Source organism: Chiloscyllium plagiosum, unplaced genomic scaffold (assembly GCF_037043375.1).
Source record: "Chiloscyllium plagiosum isolate Xiang-an unplaced genomic scaffold, Cpla_swu_hap1 HiC_scaffold_30, whole genome shotgun sequence".
NCBI lineage: Eukaryota > Metazoa > Chordata > Chondrichthyes > Orectolobiformes > Hemiscylliidae > Chiloscyllium > Chiloscyllium plagiosum.
The window spans coordinates 44,337,417-44,355,703 of record NW_028270168.1 but is presented as its reverse complement, the minus strand read 5'-3'; the positions used below and the strand labels follow the sequence as shown (position 1 = coordinate 44,355,703).

Sequence of the window (18,287 nt, the reverse complement as noted above, 5' to 3'; positions counted from 1 at the left end):
TACTGTTGGTGTCCAGTCCGGATGCCCTGGGGTGGGGGGGATGGGTTGGGGGGCCAGAGGGGTGTGGGTAGATGGTGGGTGGTGGGAGTGGGCTCGCACGGGGTGTGCTGCTGTATTGTCTTCTGAATGGGCAACGGACTTAGCAAGTGCTCGCTGCATCAATCCCATTGAACTAATTGGGGGGGTGTGGCGGAGACGGGACACTTCAACAATCCTGCAGGTCCCTGACACACAAAGTTAAGAATCACACGACACTCGGTTATAGTCCAACAGGTTTAATTGGAAGCACACTAGCTTTCGGAGCGCCGCTCCTTCATCAAGTGATTGTGGAGGCCATGTGTTAATCACAAAACCTTTTTTTTTAAAAGTTGCATTCTCAGGTTAACTGTAATAATTGGTATGAGCATGTGTAACTGTAACATATTGTCTAGCTAACACCAATTGTTACAGTTAACCTGAGAATGCAACTTTTTTAAAAAACGTTTTGTGATTTACACATGAAAGAAGTGAAACTATCATGGTATTCGGACAGATGAAAGACTCAACAGACAATCAAGGTATTTTTCAATATATAATTTCAGTTACATCTCACTGTAAACTTTTGCGATAAATTCTGTGTCTTACAATTGTGTCCTCCACAACCACCTGATGAAGGAGCGGCGCTCCGAAAGCTAATGCTTCCAATTAAACCTGTTGGATTATAACCTGGTGTTGTGATTTTTAACTTTGTACACCCCAGTCCAACACCGGCATCTCCAAATCCTGACACACAAGTGTGCGTCTGCTCAGAATCAAACCCGGAGACCGAGAAAGGGAGCAAGGCAGGCAGAGAGAAGAAAAAGGAAACTTCCGAAAACTCCGAGCCCCAGAGGTGAAGCATTGAATCAATTCACTGAATAATCGGTTATCTGAACGAAATAGTACCCGCCCATCTCTTCAGATAATCAAGGTTCCTCTGTAGTGTGGGAGGTGCTAGCTGGGTCAGAATTTATTGCTGTAATGCCTTTTGTGAGCTTCCTCCTTAAATGCTGCAATCCTTGGGGAGTGCGAACACCCACAGTGACAGCAAGAGTGAAGGAATAGTTCCTTCTGAATTCCTTTTCCAGTTTATGAACAAATATCGGCTATTGGAAACCAAAACCAAAGAAATGAAGGACATTATTATTAAGCTCTTTTAGCAACCATGCTTTCCAAATGTTCCATCTATTCAATGGTTATTTGATAACAGTAACAGTAATAGAACATGAAATCACAGTACAGATCATGTGGCATGATATAAAGATACTGTTATGCCAATTAACGTCCCAGTGCTGTTATTCGGGAGTCAGATTGGGTGTGGGGGAGATTGAATGCAGCATGTAAAGCGCAGTGGAAGGGTCTTGATTTTGCTTATTTGTAAGGATTAGAGCAGCATTGACAGCTCGGTAATTAGTACTGCTGTCTCACAGTGCCTGAGACCAGGATCGATTCTAGTCTTGGGCAACTGTCTCTGTTGAGTTTGCACATTCTCCCTGTACCTGGGTGCTCTCGTTTCCACTCACAGTCCAAAGATGTGCAGGTTCGGAGGATTGGCCCTGCTAAATTGCCCATAATTTCCAGAGTTATGCAGGCTAGGTGGATTAGCCATGGTTATAAACCTCATGTTGAGCTATGAGGATGGCTCTGTATGGAGTGCTCTTTGGCAAGTCAGTGCAACTGGATGGGCCAAATGGCCTGTTTCCACTTTGTAGGGATTCTCAGATTGTTTTGAAATTTAGTGGGCGGCACGGTGGTTAGCACTGCTGCCTCACAGCGCCAGAGACCCGGGTTCAATTCCCGACTCAGGCGACTGACTGTGTGGAGTTTGCACATTCTCCCCGTGTCTGTGTGGGTTTCCTCCGGGTGCTCTGGTTCCTCCCACAGTCCAAAGAAGTGCAGGTCAGGTGAATTGGCCATGCTAAATTGCCCTAAGTGTTAAGTAAAGGGGTAAATGTAGGGGAATGGGTGGGTTGCAATTCGGCGGGTCGGTGTGGACTTTTGGGCCGAAGGGCCTGTTTCAACACTGTAAGTAATCAAATCTAATCTAAATTTGAAATCACCAGATCTGCACCAATCCACAACTGATCACTCTTCAATGTAAAGAGATCTGTTGCTAACATGCTGGACAAAGGGCTGAACAGGCGATACCAAGTTAATGTATTTTCCTACATGATAGCCTCAACATCATTGAGCTGGCTATTTCAATTGGCATTTCAAAATATTTAAGAACCATTTATTGTAATGGACCCAAGATGAATAGTGGAATATTGTAGGTTTTGTTAGTTGATGCACAGTTATTTTGCAAATTTCACAGCTACATGACATGTTTTCTTAAAGTGGTCTGTGTGCTAAGAATTTCTGTAACTCTGTTTTAATTTGAGTAATTTTACGAATGACAAGCAAGTTTTAGTTTTACATAATGTAAGGTTTTATATGTGTGTGTGTGTGTATATATATATATATATATATATATATATAATAATAAATTTGTTAATTGCAAAATACTACTGTAAGTTAATGAGTGAAATACAATGAAGTTACTTGCACATTCAAAGATTATATGCAGATTAGGATAAAAATACTTTTATGCAGGTGAAATTCAGGTTAGTTCCTTAAGATACTGGTGCAGCTGAAATGTTGGTTAGCTGGATGACAGATTGAAGTTGAAGAGCTATGTTCAGCAGCTGTGATTACCTTTGTAGCTGAATAGTCAAAAGTCTGCTTAATTAGCTGGATTCATTAGGTAGAGTGGCTTAGGGAACAAGTGAAGATCCCTTTTCCTTACTGGTCCTGATATAATTATATTTGAGGGCTCCTTTTCAGCAGAACAGACAGGATTTCTGAGCAGATTCCTCTGTAACTCCAGAGGCAAACAGAAAACCCAACTCTTAAACTGCTCAAACTGAGTGCTATGGCCTGATAGTGTCATTGCATACTCTACTGAGGCCTGTGCACAAAATGGCAGCCCCCAGACAAACTTCAGACAGTTCAAAACTCAATGTGGCTACCCCAATATGTTTTCACATTATTAAATTATGCACCAAGACTGGAGCATTGTCAAATTTACTGCTTTTTTTAAAAACGAGGTAGTTAACATTTTTAAATGTCCCAACTGTTAGCTTGAACACCTCTGACTGTTCCAGGTTTGATGAGGTAGAAAAGAGATGTTTGCAGCTCCATGCATGGAATTCTTTGTTAATGAGTTATTGACCCATGGGGAAGTTTGCCTTGGATTTCAAAAGTAGGTTGTGACCCTTTTTAAGATAAATTTAATTCAGTCCCTCATTCTGTCTGATCACAGTTAAATCCCCAAGTGAAGTTAGGTGACTTTTTAAAAAAATTGGCAGCCATTTCTTTTTAAGATTTTACGGTTGTATTTTGAAAGATTACAGTGTATCACAACATGCTATAATAATATAACTACTCATTTGTGTGGAATTTTGCAAGAGTTGTCAGTTTGTGTGTTGCTGTGATTAGACATGTTGCTGTTGGCATGATCCCATAAGACATTTCCCAAAATGCTCCATGAGCTGGTGACGTTGTTATTTACATTAACCCTGTAATTGAGCGTGTTCTTGAACAACTTACCACATTCAATCTCAAATTTGTAATAACTATCATTACTAACAAACTCCGTTATCAAAGCAGCTGGCACATCAAGAATCAGTTCCCAACATCTTCCTCTCTCATTTTATTTTTATTTACCCTCCTGTTCTGTTATTCTGTTACCTTCCTTTTTTTCTCACCCTCTCCCTGCCTCTAAAACTGTCTCTATCCTGTTTATTTTCATTACACCATCTCTCTTTCAGTCTGTTTTTTTCTCCTTAGCCGTTCTTTCCCATCTCTCTTTATTCCATTGCCTTGCCCCTACCATTCTTACTCTATAGAGACTCTATCGATCTCTATCTTCCCCTACTCTCCTTCCTTCTACACGCTGTACACTCTCACCTTGACCTTTCCAGATCTGCTTGTTTTCGTCACTCTATCTTATTTCTCCTCTCTCCCTACCCATACTCCCTCTTCTTCCCCTCTCTCTCCATTCTTGCCTTTCTCTCTCCTCGTTTCCCCTCTCCGGTCACAGAGATTTGGGGGAGCCCATTCAAGAAAAGCTGAAGTTAACATGCTGATATAGCCAGCAATTTAAAAAAAAAGACAAATGTCATGTTGGCCTTTATTGCAAGGGGATTATTATTATTATTTAGTTATCGCAAATCCCAAAACCAAGTGTTAGCCTCCTCATTTGCTGAGTTTAAATTTACTGGTCTGTAGAATTAACATTTCTTGGTAACAGACAGGAATAACAGTTGGCAGGTGGATAAGGACTTTGTACTGAGGACCCAATGCTAGAGGTTGGCTGTTGAAACTTTATTGCTGGAACAGCACAGCAGGTCAGGCAGCATCCAGGGAACAGGAGATTCGACGTTTCGGGCACAGGCCCTTCTTCAGGAATGAGCTCATTCCTGAAGAAGGGCCTGTGCCCGAAACGTCGAATCTCCTGTTCCCTGGATGCTGCCTGACCTGCTGTGCTGTTCCAGCAATAAAGTTTCAACTTTGATCTCCAGCATCTGCAGACCTCACTTTCTCCTAGAGGTTGGCTGTCCTGAATCTGTTTAGCAAGGAGCACTCTCACAGTCTGCCGCCTTTCAGATGGAGCTTGTCAGCAGGAACCTGTTTCTCATTCCTAAATCCAAAGGCTGACTGTTGCTGGATCTTGCTCAAAAAGCTTGCTCCAAATGGGGTAAAGAGAAGGAAGGTGGGCAGTAGGTGGATTGAGAATGGATTGTGAGAAATTAGGGTCCCCTTTAAAACTGTATGCTTTTACTACATCCCTGTGTAGCATGAGACCTCTTTTAACTGAATTATAATAGTAACCCACTTTCTATTGCATAAACAAAAGGTTTACCGGGCGCAACAATGCCATTTTATGAATGCAATGGTTCTGAAAATAAGAAGGTTTTGTTCTGAGAAGGAAAGATAATGGTGGGCAAGGGAACAATGGTCATCTGATGTCATGAGTAGTTGTCCCATAGTCACTGATCAAAAGGATTTTAACAATTGGACAAATGTGAGGTGATGCATTTTGGAAAGTCTAGTACAGGTGGAAATTATACAGTGAATGGCACAACCCTTAGGAGTATAGATATGCAGAGGGATCTGGGTGTGCAGGTCCACTGATTACTGAAGGTGACTGTGTAGGTGGGTAAGGTAGTAAAAAAGAACTATGGCATGCTTGCCTTCATTGGAAGGGACATTGAGTTTAAGGATAGACAAGTTATACTGCAGCTTTATAGAACTTTAGTTAAGCCACACTTGGAATATTGCATATGGTTCTGGTCACCACACTATGAGAAGGATGTGGGTGCTTTGGAGAGGCTGCAGAAAAGGTTTACCAGGATGTTGCCAGGTATAGGAGATTTTAGCTATGAAGCAAGGTTGGATAACTTGAATTTGTTTTCATTGCAGGAGTTTGTGGGGGGACCTGACAGAAGTTTATAGATTGTGAATGGCAAGGATAGAGTAGAAAGTATGCGGCTTTTTCCGAAGGTGGAGAGGTCAATGACTAGGGAATGCAGGTTCAAGCTGCTTGTGGGGAAGTTAAAAGGAGATGTGTGAGGCAGGTTTTTCATACAAAGGGTGGGGAGTGCCTGGAACGTGCTACCAGAGGAAGTGGTGGAAGCAGACACAATAGCAGCATTTAGGAAGGACCTGGACAAATACATGGATAGGAAGGGAATAGAGGGATACGGATCCTGTATGTGAATTCAGTTTTAGGATGGAAGGACAAAATGTGTTGGCGCAGACTTGGAGGGCCAAAAGGACTGCTCCTGCACAATGTTGTTCCTTGTTCTTAATTGATTGACATTGAGTAAGTGACCTACCCCTAGAAACAGGTGACATTAGCAACTGTTCAGGGATAGGGCCTAGTACTCATTGAGTATCCCTCATCGAGCAATCCTCTTCCAACAGTCCTTGGATATAGCAGTCCGTATTGGGTAGTCTTCATCAGCTAGTGCTCACCGAGCTGTCTTCTCCAAGTGGAAAATGGACCAGAAGAGGAGGAGGAAGACTTGTGGAAGAGTCCCCTCGCCCTCGACTACAGAGCAAGATACATTGACAACTTTCACAAGGTGAAACCGCTCTACACCTGCTTGTTCTCAGCTATCCACGGACCATCCCGAGTTGTCACAGTTGTACACTTGCTTTATCTGGCCAACATCTAAATGCTTCCTTCTTAACAAACTCAATAAACCACCAGAAAATTGCTACAATTTGTTGGCTGCATATTGAAGATAACTGTGATCAATGAGCTCATCACCCGTGGAATGGGTAATGGAGTTGCAACACAAATGCTTTTGACCAGCTTGTGGATTTTACCACTTGGCGGATGTGAGGGAAAAGTGACATTTGTCAGGGCAGGAAGCCGGGGAGAGGTTTTGAGTGGAAGGTTCCAGGTAGGAGCCACATGGTGGCACTCAGTGAAGGTCAACAAGATGTGAGTGATGATCTGTGTCAGACAGGCACACAGTACTCTGCTGTGGAGTATGACAGGGCGAATGCTGAGGTCTGGAGTATCATGACAGCAGCACTCCATGTAAACCAAACAAGTTTGGTTGGTAGTTTGTTTCTGAATTGGGTCTTTATTGCAAGGAGTTTGTAGTACAAAAATAATGAAATCTAAACAACAGTTGTACAGGGCCTTAGTGAGACCACATCTGGAAAGCTGTCTGCAGTTTTGAACTCCACATTTGTGATAAGATATCTACTTGCATTTGAAATGATACAGTGATGGCACACTCAAATCCTTGGATGAGGGGGTAATCTTATAATGAAAGGCTGTGTAACTTGGGTTTATACTGTATGGAGTGATAAAGAGTCGTTGAGTGATTGCCATAGAAGAAGCGCTTCAGCCTGTTGAGGCTGTGCCAACCTACCTATACTCATCCCACTTACCAGCACTTGGCCCATAGCTTTGAATGTTATGACATTTCAATCACGCATCTACATAATTTTTAAAATTTATGACGTTTCCTGCCTCTACGGCCCTCAAAGGCTGTACATTCCAGATTCCCATTGAGGGTAAAAGGTTTCCTTAAATCTCCTCTGAGCCTCCTGCCCTTCATCTGAAAATTATTCGTGACATTTCATGTAAGGGGAACAGTTCCTTGCACACTGCCCATGCCCCTCATAATCTTATACACCTCAAACAGGTCCTCCCTCAGCCTTCCCTGCTCCGAAGGAAACAACCTGAGCCTGTACAGTTTCTTTTCACAAGTAAAATGCTCCACCCTAAAAGGCACCATCCCGGTGAATCTCCTCTGCACCCTCTCCAATACAATCACACCTTGTCTTTCCTCAAGATGGCACCGGCACAATGGATAGTGTTCTGGGATTGGAGCCTGGACTCCTGGTGGTGCTAGGCCCAGAGCCTGGACTCCTAGTGGTGCTAGGCCCAGAGCCTGGACTCCTGGCGGTGCTAGGCCCAGAGCCTGGACTCCTGGCGGTGCTAGGCCCAGAGCCTGGACTCCTGGCGGTGCTAGGCCCAGAGCCTGGACTCCTGGCGGTGCTAGGCCCAGAGCCTGGACTCCTGGCGGTGCTAGGCCCAGAGCCTGGACTCCTGGCGGTGCTAGGCCCAGAGCCTGGACTCCTGGCGGTGCTAGGCCCAGAGCCTGGACTCCTGGCGGTGCTAGGCCCAGAGCCTGGACTCCTGGCGGTGCTAGGCCCAGAGCCTGGACTCCTGGCGGTGCTAGGCCCAGAGCCTGGACTCCTGGCGGTGCTAGGCCCAGAGCCTGGACTCCTGGCGGTGCTAGGCCCAGAGCCTGGACTCCTGGCGGTGCTAGGCCCAGAGCCTGGACTCCTGGCGGTGCTAGGCCCAGAGCCTAGATGCCTGGTGGTGGTAGGCATGGAGCCTGAACTCTTGGTGGCAGTGATGTGGTGGCAGCAGCAGAACCGAGATCTCCTGGGGCATCAGTGTCATCATTGTTGTTCCTGGAGCGGGACTCAAGGACCGGAACACCTTGCAGAAGCCCTGAAGCAATGCTTGTGATCCCAATTTGAACAGAAGATAAACTCTTAGTTAAGTAATTTCTTTTTATCCATATTGTAACTCAAAATGATGCTGAATTGTGGCAACAAAACACTTGTCACTGTATCTTCAATTTATATGTAACAATAAATCATTCACACACTCACACACTCACACACTCACTGGAACTGCATGCAGTGCTCCAGCTGTGCCCTACCTAAAGTTTTATACAGCTCCAGTATAACATCGCCACACATATAATCTGTGTCACAACTGTTGAAGGTAAATGTCTCATATGCCTTCTTAACTACCCTGTGAACCTGTCCTGCTGTCTTCAGGAATCTGTGGACAACCACCCCAAGATCTCTCTGCTCTTTTGAGCTTCCTAGTGTTCTGCCATTCATTGAGTACTCCCTCGTCTTATTTCCTCCAAAACACATGACCTCACACTTGGGTTAAATTCCATCTGCCACTGATCTGCCCATCTGATCAATCTATCTGAACATCCTGTAACCTAAGACCATTTTTCATACTGTTAACTGCCAAGTCATCTGCAAACAACCCCCACCCCCACACTCTCATCTATATAATCTATCTCTCTTTCTCTGTCTCTCCCTGTCTGTCTGCCTGTCTCTCTCTCTGTCTATATCACAAACAGCTGTTTTTAACTGAGTTTAAAAGAATGAGAGGCAATCTCATTGAGGCGTACAAAATTCTGAAGAGGCTTGGACTGTGTCAGTGCTGAGATGTTGTTCTGGCTGGTCGGGCGATCTAAAACCTAGGGGCATGTGTGTCCATATCATTTCAGGCTGGGGTAAGGAGAAATAACTTCACTCATAGAGCTGTGAATCTGTGGAATGCTCTACACCAAAGGGTTGTGGAGGCTGTATCAGTGAATGTATTTAAGGTTGAAATAGACATATTTTTGGTCTCACAGTGAACGAAGGCGTACAGGGAGTGAGCAGGAACTCAGGATCAGTCATCATTTTAAATGATGGAGCAGGTACAATAGGTCTACACCTTTGATTTCTTGTCATGGAGAAAGTGAGGACTGCAGATGCTGGAGATCAGAGTCGAAAAGTGTGGCCCTGGAAAAGCACAGCAGGTCAGGCAGCATCCGAGGAGTGATGATGAAGGACTTTTGCCTGAAATGTCGATTCTCCTGCTCCTCGGATGCTGCCTGACCTGCTGAGCTTTTCCAGTGCCACACTTTTCAACTTATTTCTTTCTCGTCAGCCCCTCACTCCTCACTACTGCTCATTCCTTCCCTCAACCCTTCCCTTCACTTTCACTCTCTTCCCCCACCACCACCCTCTTGTCAGCTTGTTCTCTGTTTGCTTTCCTCTCTCTCTCTTTTTTTCTCTCCTCTTTCTCTGTGCTGGTTTTGTAGCCCCTTCCCCCCCCCCCCCCATTCCCCCCCCCTATTCCCCCCAACCCCCATCCCCCCCCCCCCCATTCCCCCCAACCCCCATCCCCCAGCCAACCCTGATCCTTCTTGTCTGTCACTCTCTATCTAAAGCAGTGTTGACTCTAGAGGCTTCTTTCTGACCCCCTTTAGCTTAAGCACTCGGGAGTTTTATGGACGATTTTATTCTATTCTTCTGTGGGGCAACATTAATTTTTTTGTAAAGGGAGCAGAGTTATTTTCTGCTGATGTTAAATGCAGGATTTAGCTTGTCACCCTGATGCTGCAGGACAGGTCATTTTGGAACACTTGTGCTGACTAAACTACTTTGCACTGCTGAGCAGCAATCTGTCAGTATTGTTTTATCTCAAATATTGATGGAAGAATGTATCATAGTTTGGCAATTGCCTCATCACTTGGAACTTCACGTGATTGCCAAAGCTTCAAAGCCTCCCGATTCCACCAGACATCATGGGAACGTTGTTCCGACTTGCTCCTTCACCTCTTCAAAATGTGTCCAAGATGGCGGCAGAGTAGCAGTGCAGCATGTGGGCTCCTGCCCAGAACGCATCTGCTCCGTCCACTTTTACTTTTCGATTTTTTTTTACCCCCTTCCTTCACAACTTACTTTACTTACCTTCTGTGGGAAGATTGAGCCAACACGGGGGGGGGGATAGTGAGAGAGCACGGGAAGAGTGGGAGACCGAGCCTAACATGGAGGAGATCGAACCTTTGTGGGGAGTGCGAGCCCAGCATGGCTATGCACTTCAGAAGGAGTGATATTGAACTACTCACGTTATTTCTTCATTTTTCTTTTGTCTTCAATTTTTGTTTCTCAAAAAAAATGGCAGCAAAACAAGGTGCAATCACAACCAATAAACAGCAGTAAACAAAACCCCACCCACCCTCCCCACAGCACATACCTCCCCCAAAAATATAAAGAGAAAAAACAACAAGCAACCATAATAAATAAAAACATATACAAAGCACACAACATAATAAATTAAGCCAGCAGCAAGATAACTGCATTAACAAAAGAAAAAAGACAATAATGAGAAAAGAAAATGCCACAATAGAAGATACCTCAGTCTGGAACAGTTAAAAAAACAACACCCTTAGCATATGAAAGAAAAGGATTCCAAAATTTTGTAAATTTGTTAGAGGAGCTAAGGATAGTCTTGTTTTTTCTAGTTTAAGGAAGTATAACGCATCTCTAACCCAGTGCGTATGAGTAGGCAGAATTAGGGATTTCCATTTTAACAATATCAATCTTCTGACCAACAGGGTAGTGAATGCTGTCATGTCTTTTTTAAAGGAAGGGAGGTTAGATAAAGTGGGTGACACCCCAAACAAAGCAGTAAAACCATTAGGAGTGAGATACCTTCGATAAGGTGTCAAAGATATCAGTTCAATATCTCCTTAAAGAAGGGCAAAGCCAGAACGTGTGCATATAATTTGCTGGGGTTTGTCGACACTGATCACAGGGCAGAGACACCACCTCAAATATTTTGGCAAGCCGAGCTTTGGTGTAGTGAGCGTGGTTTAGAATCTTGCATTGAGTAAAACAATGTTTTGCACAGATAGAAAATCTGTGCACCTTTGTAAAACCTCATCCCACACATGACCCAGAATTACCTCTTCCAGATCTGTCTCCCAGATAGAGTCATAGAGATGTACAGCATGGAAACAGATCCTTTGGTCCAACCCGTCCATGCCGACCAGATATCCCAACCCAATCTCGTCCCAACTGCCAGCACTTGGCCCATATCCCTCCAAACCCTCCCTATTCATATACCTATCCAAATGCCTCTTAAATATTGCAATTGTACCAGCCTTCACCATATCCTACGGCAGCTCATTCCATACATGTACCACCCTCTGTGTGAAAAGATTGCCCCTTAGGTCTCTTTTATATCTTTCCCCTCTCACCCCAAACCTATGCCGTCTAGTTCTGGAGTCCCCGACCCCAGGGAAAGGGCTTTGTCTATTTATCCTATCCATGCCCCTCATAATTTTGTAAACCTCTATAAGGTCACCCCTCAGCCTCCGACGCTCCAGGGGAAACAGCTCCAGCCTGTTCAACCTCTCTCTATAGCTCAAATCCTCCAACCCTGGCAACATCCTTGTAAATCTTTTCTGAACCCTTTCAAGTTTCACAACATCTTTCCGATAGGAAGGAGACCAGAATTGCAATATTCCAACAGTGGCCTAACCAATGTCCTATACAGCTGCAACATGACCTCCCAACTCCTGTACTCAATACTCTGACCAATAAAGGAAAGCATACCAAACACCACCTTCACTATCCTATCTACCTGCGACTCCACTTCCAAGGAGCTATGAACCTGCACTCCAAGGTCTCTTTGTTCAGCAACACTCCCGAGGACCTTACCATTAAGTGTATAAGTCCTGCTAAGATTTGCTTTCCCAAAATGCAGCACCTCGCATTTATCTGAATTAAACTCCATCTGCCACTTCTCAGCTTTTACAGAATCGAGAGAATCTGAGCATACTTTATGGATGTTTGAATAAATAGCTGAAATAGCCCCCTTTAATGAAGGAAGCAGTTCTAGAAAGATGTCAAAATCAGAATCATTGGGAAGGGCGGGGAAAACCTGAAATGAACTATGGACAAAACTGGGAACTTGGAGGGATCTAAAGAAGAGGGCGGCACGGTGGCACAGCAGTTAGCACTGCTGCCTCACAGCGCCAGAGACCCGGGTTCAATTCCCGACTCAGACGACTGACTGTGTGGAGTTTGCATGTTCTCCCCGTGTCTGCGTGGGTTTCCTCCGGGTGCTCCGGTTTCCTCCCACATTCCAAAAATGTGCAGGTTCGGTGAATTGGCCAGGCTAAATTGCCCCTAGTGTTAGGTAAGGGGTAAATGTAGGGGTATGGGTGGGTTGCGCTTCGGCGGGTCGGTGTGGACTTGTTGGGCCGAAGGGCCTGTTTCCACACTGTAATGTAATCTAATCTATAATCTAAGAGGCTTTAAGGAAGTGAAAATTATCAACTAATTGTTAAAAAAATGCAAAAACGCCATCAACATATGAATCTTTCACAGTTTTTATTCCGAATTTAGCCCAACCAGAAAAGGCACTGCCCACTAAAGATGGGAGAGAAATATGATTTGCCGCCAATGGCGCTTTGGTAGAAAATGACTGAAAGCCAAAGTGGAGTCTAAATTGAAACCAAATTTTAAGACCGGATCAAACAATTACATTGCTCATGTAAATAGAGGTTGAAGAAAGGCAAGGTGAATGCAATAAAGCCTTTAATGTTACTGGATGGGTGGAATTTGCCTCAATAGTCAATCAGTTTGGGAGACCATCAAGATTTCTATGTTGTACTAAGAAAGAGTTTAATGTTGAACTTATATCTATATTTCCTTATTTTTCTATTTTGTCCCTAAAGTTTTGTACCTAGGTACCTTTGTACCTAAAATGACACTGGGAAAGGTGATATTGTAAATTTTCACTACTCCTTGAGTACATGTGACAATAAAAATCTCATTCTAATTCTAAGTCATTTCCCCCACCGTTTCTGCATGTATCTGTTACATTAGGATTTGACTGTTACAACTTGATCAGAAACTCTGCCATTGGAACCGTCTCATGAATCCAATTCAGTTCACCCATCATCACACATTCTGTGATTCTCTGGTCCCCAAGTATCACAAACATGTCAGATGTGCCGGCAATGTGGATCGTAAACTTATGCAATTGATTTGGTTTTTAGATAAAATGCAGGTACAAAAATTAAAAGTAGAAATGGGTAAAGTATGTGTAATAAGGTAAGAATAGGATCCATTCAGTTTCTTGCTTGAAGATTTCATGAGGTAATTTGGTGGTGCCAGTGTTGGACTGGGATGGACAAGGTTAAAAATCACATACTAGGTTATAGTCCAACAGGTTTCTTTGGAAGCACTAACTTTCAGAGTACCGCTCTTTCATCAGGTGGTTGTGGAGGTTAAGATCATGCTTACAGAAGTTATAGCCAAGGGAGTCCACTGTTTTGGAGATATGACACAGTAAACAATCTTGGATTAAAACTTTCATCTTTTATAATGGGATATGCTGGTTTCTGTTCTTTGATATGTAAATGCCAGAACTTCTTTTAAATTACATTCTGAAGAGAGCTCAGTTTATTAAACAATAGGCGTGAAGTCTATCTGTGTCCCAGTGCTATGTCAGACTCACAAACCCTCTGTATGGTTTTCAGAGTTTTATATGGATTCATTCAGTCTTTGAGCAAAATAAAATGTAACTCTGCAAAAACAACTTCACCCCATAAATTTATAAACAGAATGAGTATGCATGTGAGTGTGTGCATGTGCATGTGATAGAGTGTGTGTATATACATATGGGTGTGTGTGCGTAAGCTTGGTTAAGTGCGCGTGATGGAGTATGTGTGTTGGTGTGAGTGCGGGGAGGGTCTGTGTGTGTATCAGATTAGATTAGATTCCCTACAGTGTGGAAACAGGTCCTTCGGCCCAACAGGTCCACACCGACCCTCTGAAGAGTAACCCACCCCCCTCTGACTATATGCACTTAACACTATGGACAATTTAGCATGGCCAATTCATCTAACCTGCACATCTTTGGATTGTGGGAGGAAACCGGAGCACCCGGAGTAAACCCACGCAGACACAGGGGGAATGTGCAAACTCCACGCAGACAGTTGCCCGAGGATGGAATCGACTCTGGTGCTGTGAGGCAGCAGTGCTAACCGCTGAGCCACTGTGCTGCCCGTATGGAAACAGGCCCTTTGGCCCAGCAAGTTCACACCGACCCTCCGAAGAGTAACCCGTCCAGACCCATTTCCCTTGACTAATGCACCTAACACCATGGGCAATTTAGCACAGCCAATTCACCTGACTTGCACATCTTTGGATTGTGGGAGGAAACCGGAGCACCCGGAGGAAACCCATGCAGACAGTGTAGTGGTGTCACCTGTAATGTGACATGAATCCAAGACCTCTGCATTGTTGCCTGCCCTGAAGTAGGCGGATGGTCACCTGAAGGTCTAAGGCTGAATGTCCCAGCCCACTGAAGTGTTCCATGACTGTGAGGGTATACTCCTGCCTGGTGATTGTTGTGAAGTGTCCAATTGTCCATTGTTGTAGCGTCTGCTTAGTCTCGCCAATGTACCAAGCCTCGAGGAATCCTTGCCTGCAGTGTATGAGATAGACTACATTGGCCAAGTCACATGAGTACTCACCGTATACATGGTGGGTGGTGTCCTCACGTGTAATGGCGTTACCCGTGTCGATACTCTGACACATCTTGCAGCAGCTGCTGTGGCAGGGTTGTACGGCGTTGTTGTCCTGAAGACTGGGCTGTTTGCTACGAATCATGATCTGCTTCAGGCGAGATGTGGAGGCACGGGTAAGGTCTTGGCGAGGTGCTCATCCTCATTGATAATGTGTTGTAAGCTCTAAAGACATGGTGTAGTCATTCAGCTCCTGGGAAGTACTGGACAACAAAGGGTACCCTGTCTGTTGCAGCCTTTGTCAGTCTGCTGAGGAGGTCTTTACAGTTTCATGCTGTGGCACATTGGAACTGGCAGTCGATGAGTTGACCATCATACCCCGTTCTTATGAGGGCACCCTTGAGCACTTCCAAATGCCCATCGTGTTCCTCCTTATCTGAACAGGTCCTATGTATGCGGAGGTGTTGTCCATTATAAAAGATGAAAGTTTTAATCTAACATTGTTCACTGTGTCTTCATGACACTGGACTCCTTTGACTATAAATTCTGCAAGCATAATCTTCACCTCCACAATCACCTGATGAAGGAGCGGTGCTCCAAAAGCTAGTGCTTCCACATAAACCTGTTGGACTACAATCTGGTGTTGTGTGATTTTTAACCTGTTTCTGAGTTGAATGGGTTGAAAGCTTGAAATCCTATTCAACAGCTGTGATGGTTTCTGTAGTCAAATAGCTTTTCTGTGGACAGAGCAGAACAAGTTCTGGGAGGGACGGAAGGTTTGATTATTTAAAGCTTTATGGAACTGGAGATTGTGTCCCTTAGTGTCTAGGCTCTTCACAACAATCCTTCATTTGCTTTTACCTGCTCTCCCACTGTCTCCTATCTCATCAGGACCCTCCTTCGAAAATGGCTTATAGATTTACTCAGATCCAAACCAAAGGTGGCTGCCATGTTACTTTGAAGTTGTGCTTCCACATTTGGTTTAGGAAAGCTAGGAAAAAGACTGTCCACACCCACAGGAAAGCTATTTTCAATTCATTTCAGTTTCCTCCTTGTGGAACTGTGCAGTGAATTTCAAAAGTCTTCAGCCTGCGTGTGTCTGTCTATAATCAACTCAAAGCTTTTTAGGAGCTTGAAAAAATTGTACCTTTAAAAGTTCAGTTGGCTTCTGACACCATTTCTCAAGGCTCCTTGTATCCATAGTATTTTACACATTGTATAATATCATAATTATCCTATTTATGTCACTAAAAGTACCACGCCATCATTGTTACGTGCAGGGCCAGACCATGGGTATCCTTTAGAGTCCATAGAGTCATGGAGGTTTAGAGCATGGAAACAGACCCTTCAGCCCAACCTGACCATGTTGTCCAGTTTTCACAATCTAGTTCCATTTGCCTGCGTTTGGTCCTTATCCCTCCACATCTATCCCATCCATGTACTTGTCCAAATGTTTCTTAAATGACAAAATTGTACTTGCTTTCACCATTATCTCTGGCAGCCTGTTGCAGACACTCACCACCCTTTGTGTGAAAAATTTGCCCCACTGGACCCTTTTGTATCTCTCCCCTCCCACCTTAAACCTCTGCCCTCTAATTTTAGATTCTCCTACTATGAGGAAAAGCTGTTGACTATCTGCCTTATATTTGCTTCTCATGATTTTATAGACCGCTATAAGGTCACCCCTCAGTCTCTTCTGCTCCAGAGAAGAAACTTCCAGTCTATCCAACCTCTCCTCAAATCTTCTCGTCCAGGTAGCATCCTAATAAATCTTTTCTGTACACTTTCTAGCTTATTAATATCCTTTCTTTAATAGAGTGACTAGAACTGCACACAGCCCTCCAAATGTGGCCCCACTAATACCTTGTACAGATGCAAAAAGATGTCCTAAATCCTATACTCAGTGCTCTGACTGATGAAAGCAAGCATGCTGAAAGTTTTCTTCACCACCCTGTCGACCTGTGACTCCACTTTCAATGAGCTATGAACCTGTCAGCTGTGGTTTGCATTAATTCAGTGGACTTGATATCTATCTTGCTTTCTAGACACTGTTTCCTTGTGGACCAAGTGATTCCAAGGTGAGGTATTTCCAGTCAGATTTCTGAGACATCAAGTGCTTAACACACACCTCCCCCCACCCCATACAGGCATTTGGTCTTAAGCCTTGCGTTATTGACTTTATCAGTCTGAGGGCTTTACCCAACCTGAAGTGTCAAGAGCTCACAATAGTATAGTGCAGCATTGACCTATGACCTATGTAAATAACTGTTTGATCAGTTCACTGATCTGAATCTAGATATGTTTTCTACTGTTTTTCAAAACTTCAGAGGTGTTTTATGTGAGAAAATACTGTAGTAGTCAAGAAGGTATGTGCCTTTCCTGGTAATAAGCTGCAAAAGGTCTACCAGTGAATCTGTCTGCACTGTGGGATGCAGAAATAGAAATTCAAACTTTCACATTTACAGATTCGAAGTCTCCCTTCAGAAATCAAACTGTGCAGTCCTCAGCTGAGCAACCAGTGTCCTGAAGGAATAAATAAATGTAAAGTTGCCATAGTCTTACCAGACCTTCAGGCTGCTCTGTCAGAGAGATGACTGATCAGCTGAAGATTACCACATCCCAGGCAAGGGGAGAGGTAGAGAAGGAGGGTCCTCATGGTAATGTCACTTGGTGCTGAGAATTGAACCCACAATGTTAGTATCACTAATCAGCTATCCAGCCAACTGAGCTAACTGACCTCCATCCTGAAAAGACATAGACAGCAAAAATGAAACACCCTCTGTGTGCTATTCAGTTAGCTTTCAATGACTGTGCCTCTTTTATGAGCTGTAACCGCTATGATCTCTCTCCTCTGAATTTGTTTTTTAGCAGCAGACCTCAGAACCTGCACATCCCCCTCGTAGACCAAACGTTCCCAGCATTCCCATGCTTTGACTCAGTGGGCGAGTGGTTGGATGCCATTGAGATGGGCAGATACAAGGACAATTTCACTGCTGCTGGATACTGCTACCTGGAGTCAGTCGCGAGAATGACAGTTCAGTAAGTGATTTTTCAGTTGGACAAATCATCATTAGTCTGTGCTTTTCTTTAGTGGAGCAGACATGGAAGTGAGATTAGCACACTCTGCAACTGTCTGGAGAATATCCTGTCTTAGGTCTGGGAAGATCTCTAACAATTCAGGTAGACTCCCACTGGCAAACGATGTGACTGTTGTACTCTGGAGCAGTGAAATTTGGAATGTGCCTACAACATTGTTGGCCTGGTTCCGTGGTTTAGGGATGTGTTAGATGTTATTCACAATGTACAATAGCCTTAAACCAAACAAGAATTCCCCTCCCTCCTGTGTATGAATTTCAAGCTCACTAAACTGATGTTATTACAGAGTGACCATTGTGTTGTCTCAGGTCAGAAAGTATCAGAAACTCTATACCAGTAGTCTGCCTTCACCCAAAATGAGCTGTGTGCCCTTTACATTACCGCTGAGATTTTTACATCCTTCATTAGTCTACATTATGTGCTTTGTTCATGTGGGATATGGGCCAAGTACTGGCAAATGGAACTAGATTAGGGGAGAATATCTGGTCGGCATGGATGAGTAGGACCGAAGGGTCTATTTCCGTGCTGTTTATC

At 44.1% G+C, this 18,287-nt stretch overlaps 1 protein-coding gene across 4 annotated transcripts in view; it reads left to right on the top strand.

Moving 5' to 3' along the window:
- Positions 1 to 18,287, top strand: part of epha10 (EPH receptor A10) — a 610,046-nt gene that overhangs the window by 576,340 nt on the left and 15,419 nt on the right. For 3 of the 4 annotated variants that reach the window (XM_043717893.2, XM_043717890.2, XM_087976907.1), the window contains one exon: positions 17,526 to 17,696. In XM_043717893.2, the coding sequence (XP_043573828.1) occupies positions 17,526 to 17,696 (171 nt within the window). The remainder of the gene's footprint in view (positions 1 to 17,525; positions 17,697 to 18,287) is intronic. The other variant, XM_043717892.2, reaches the window with a different exon arrangement.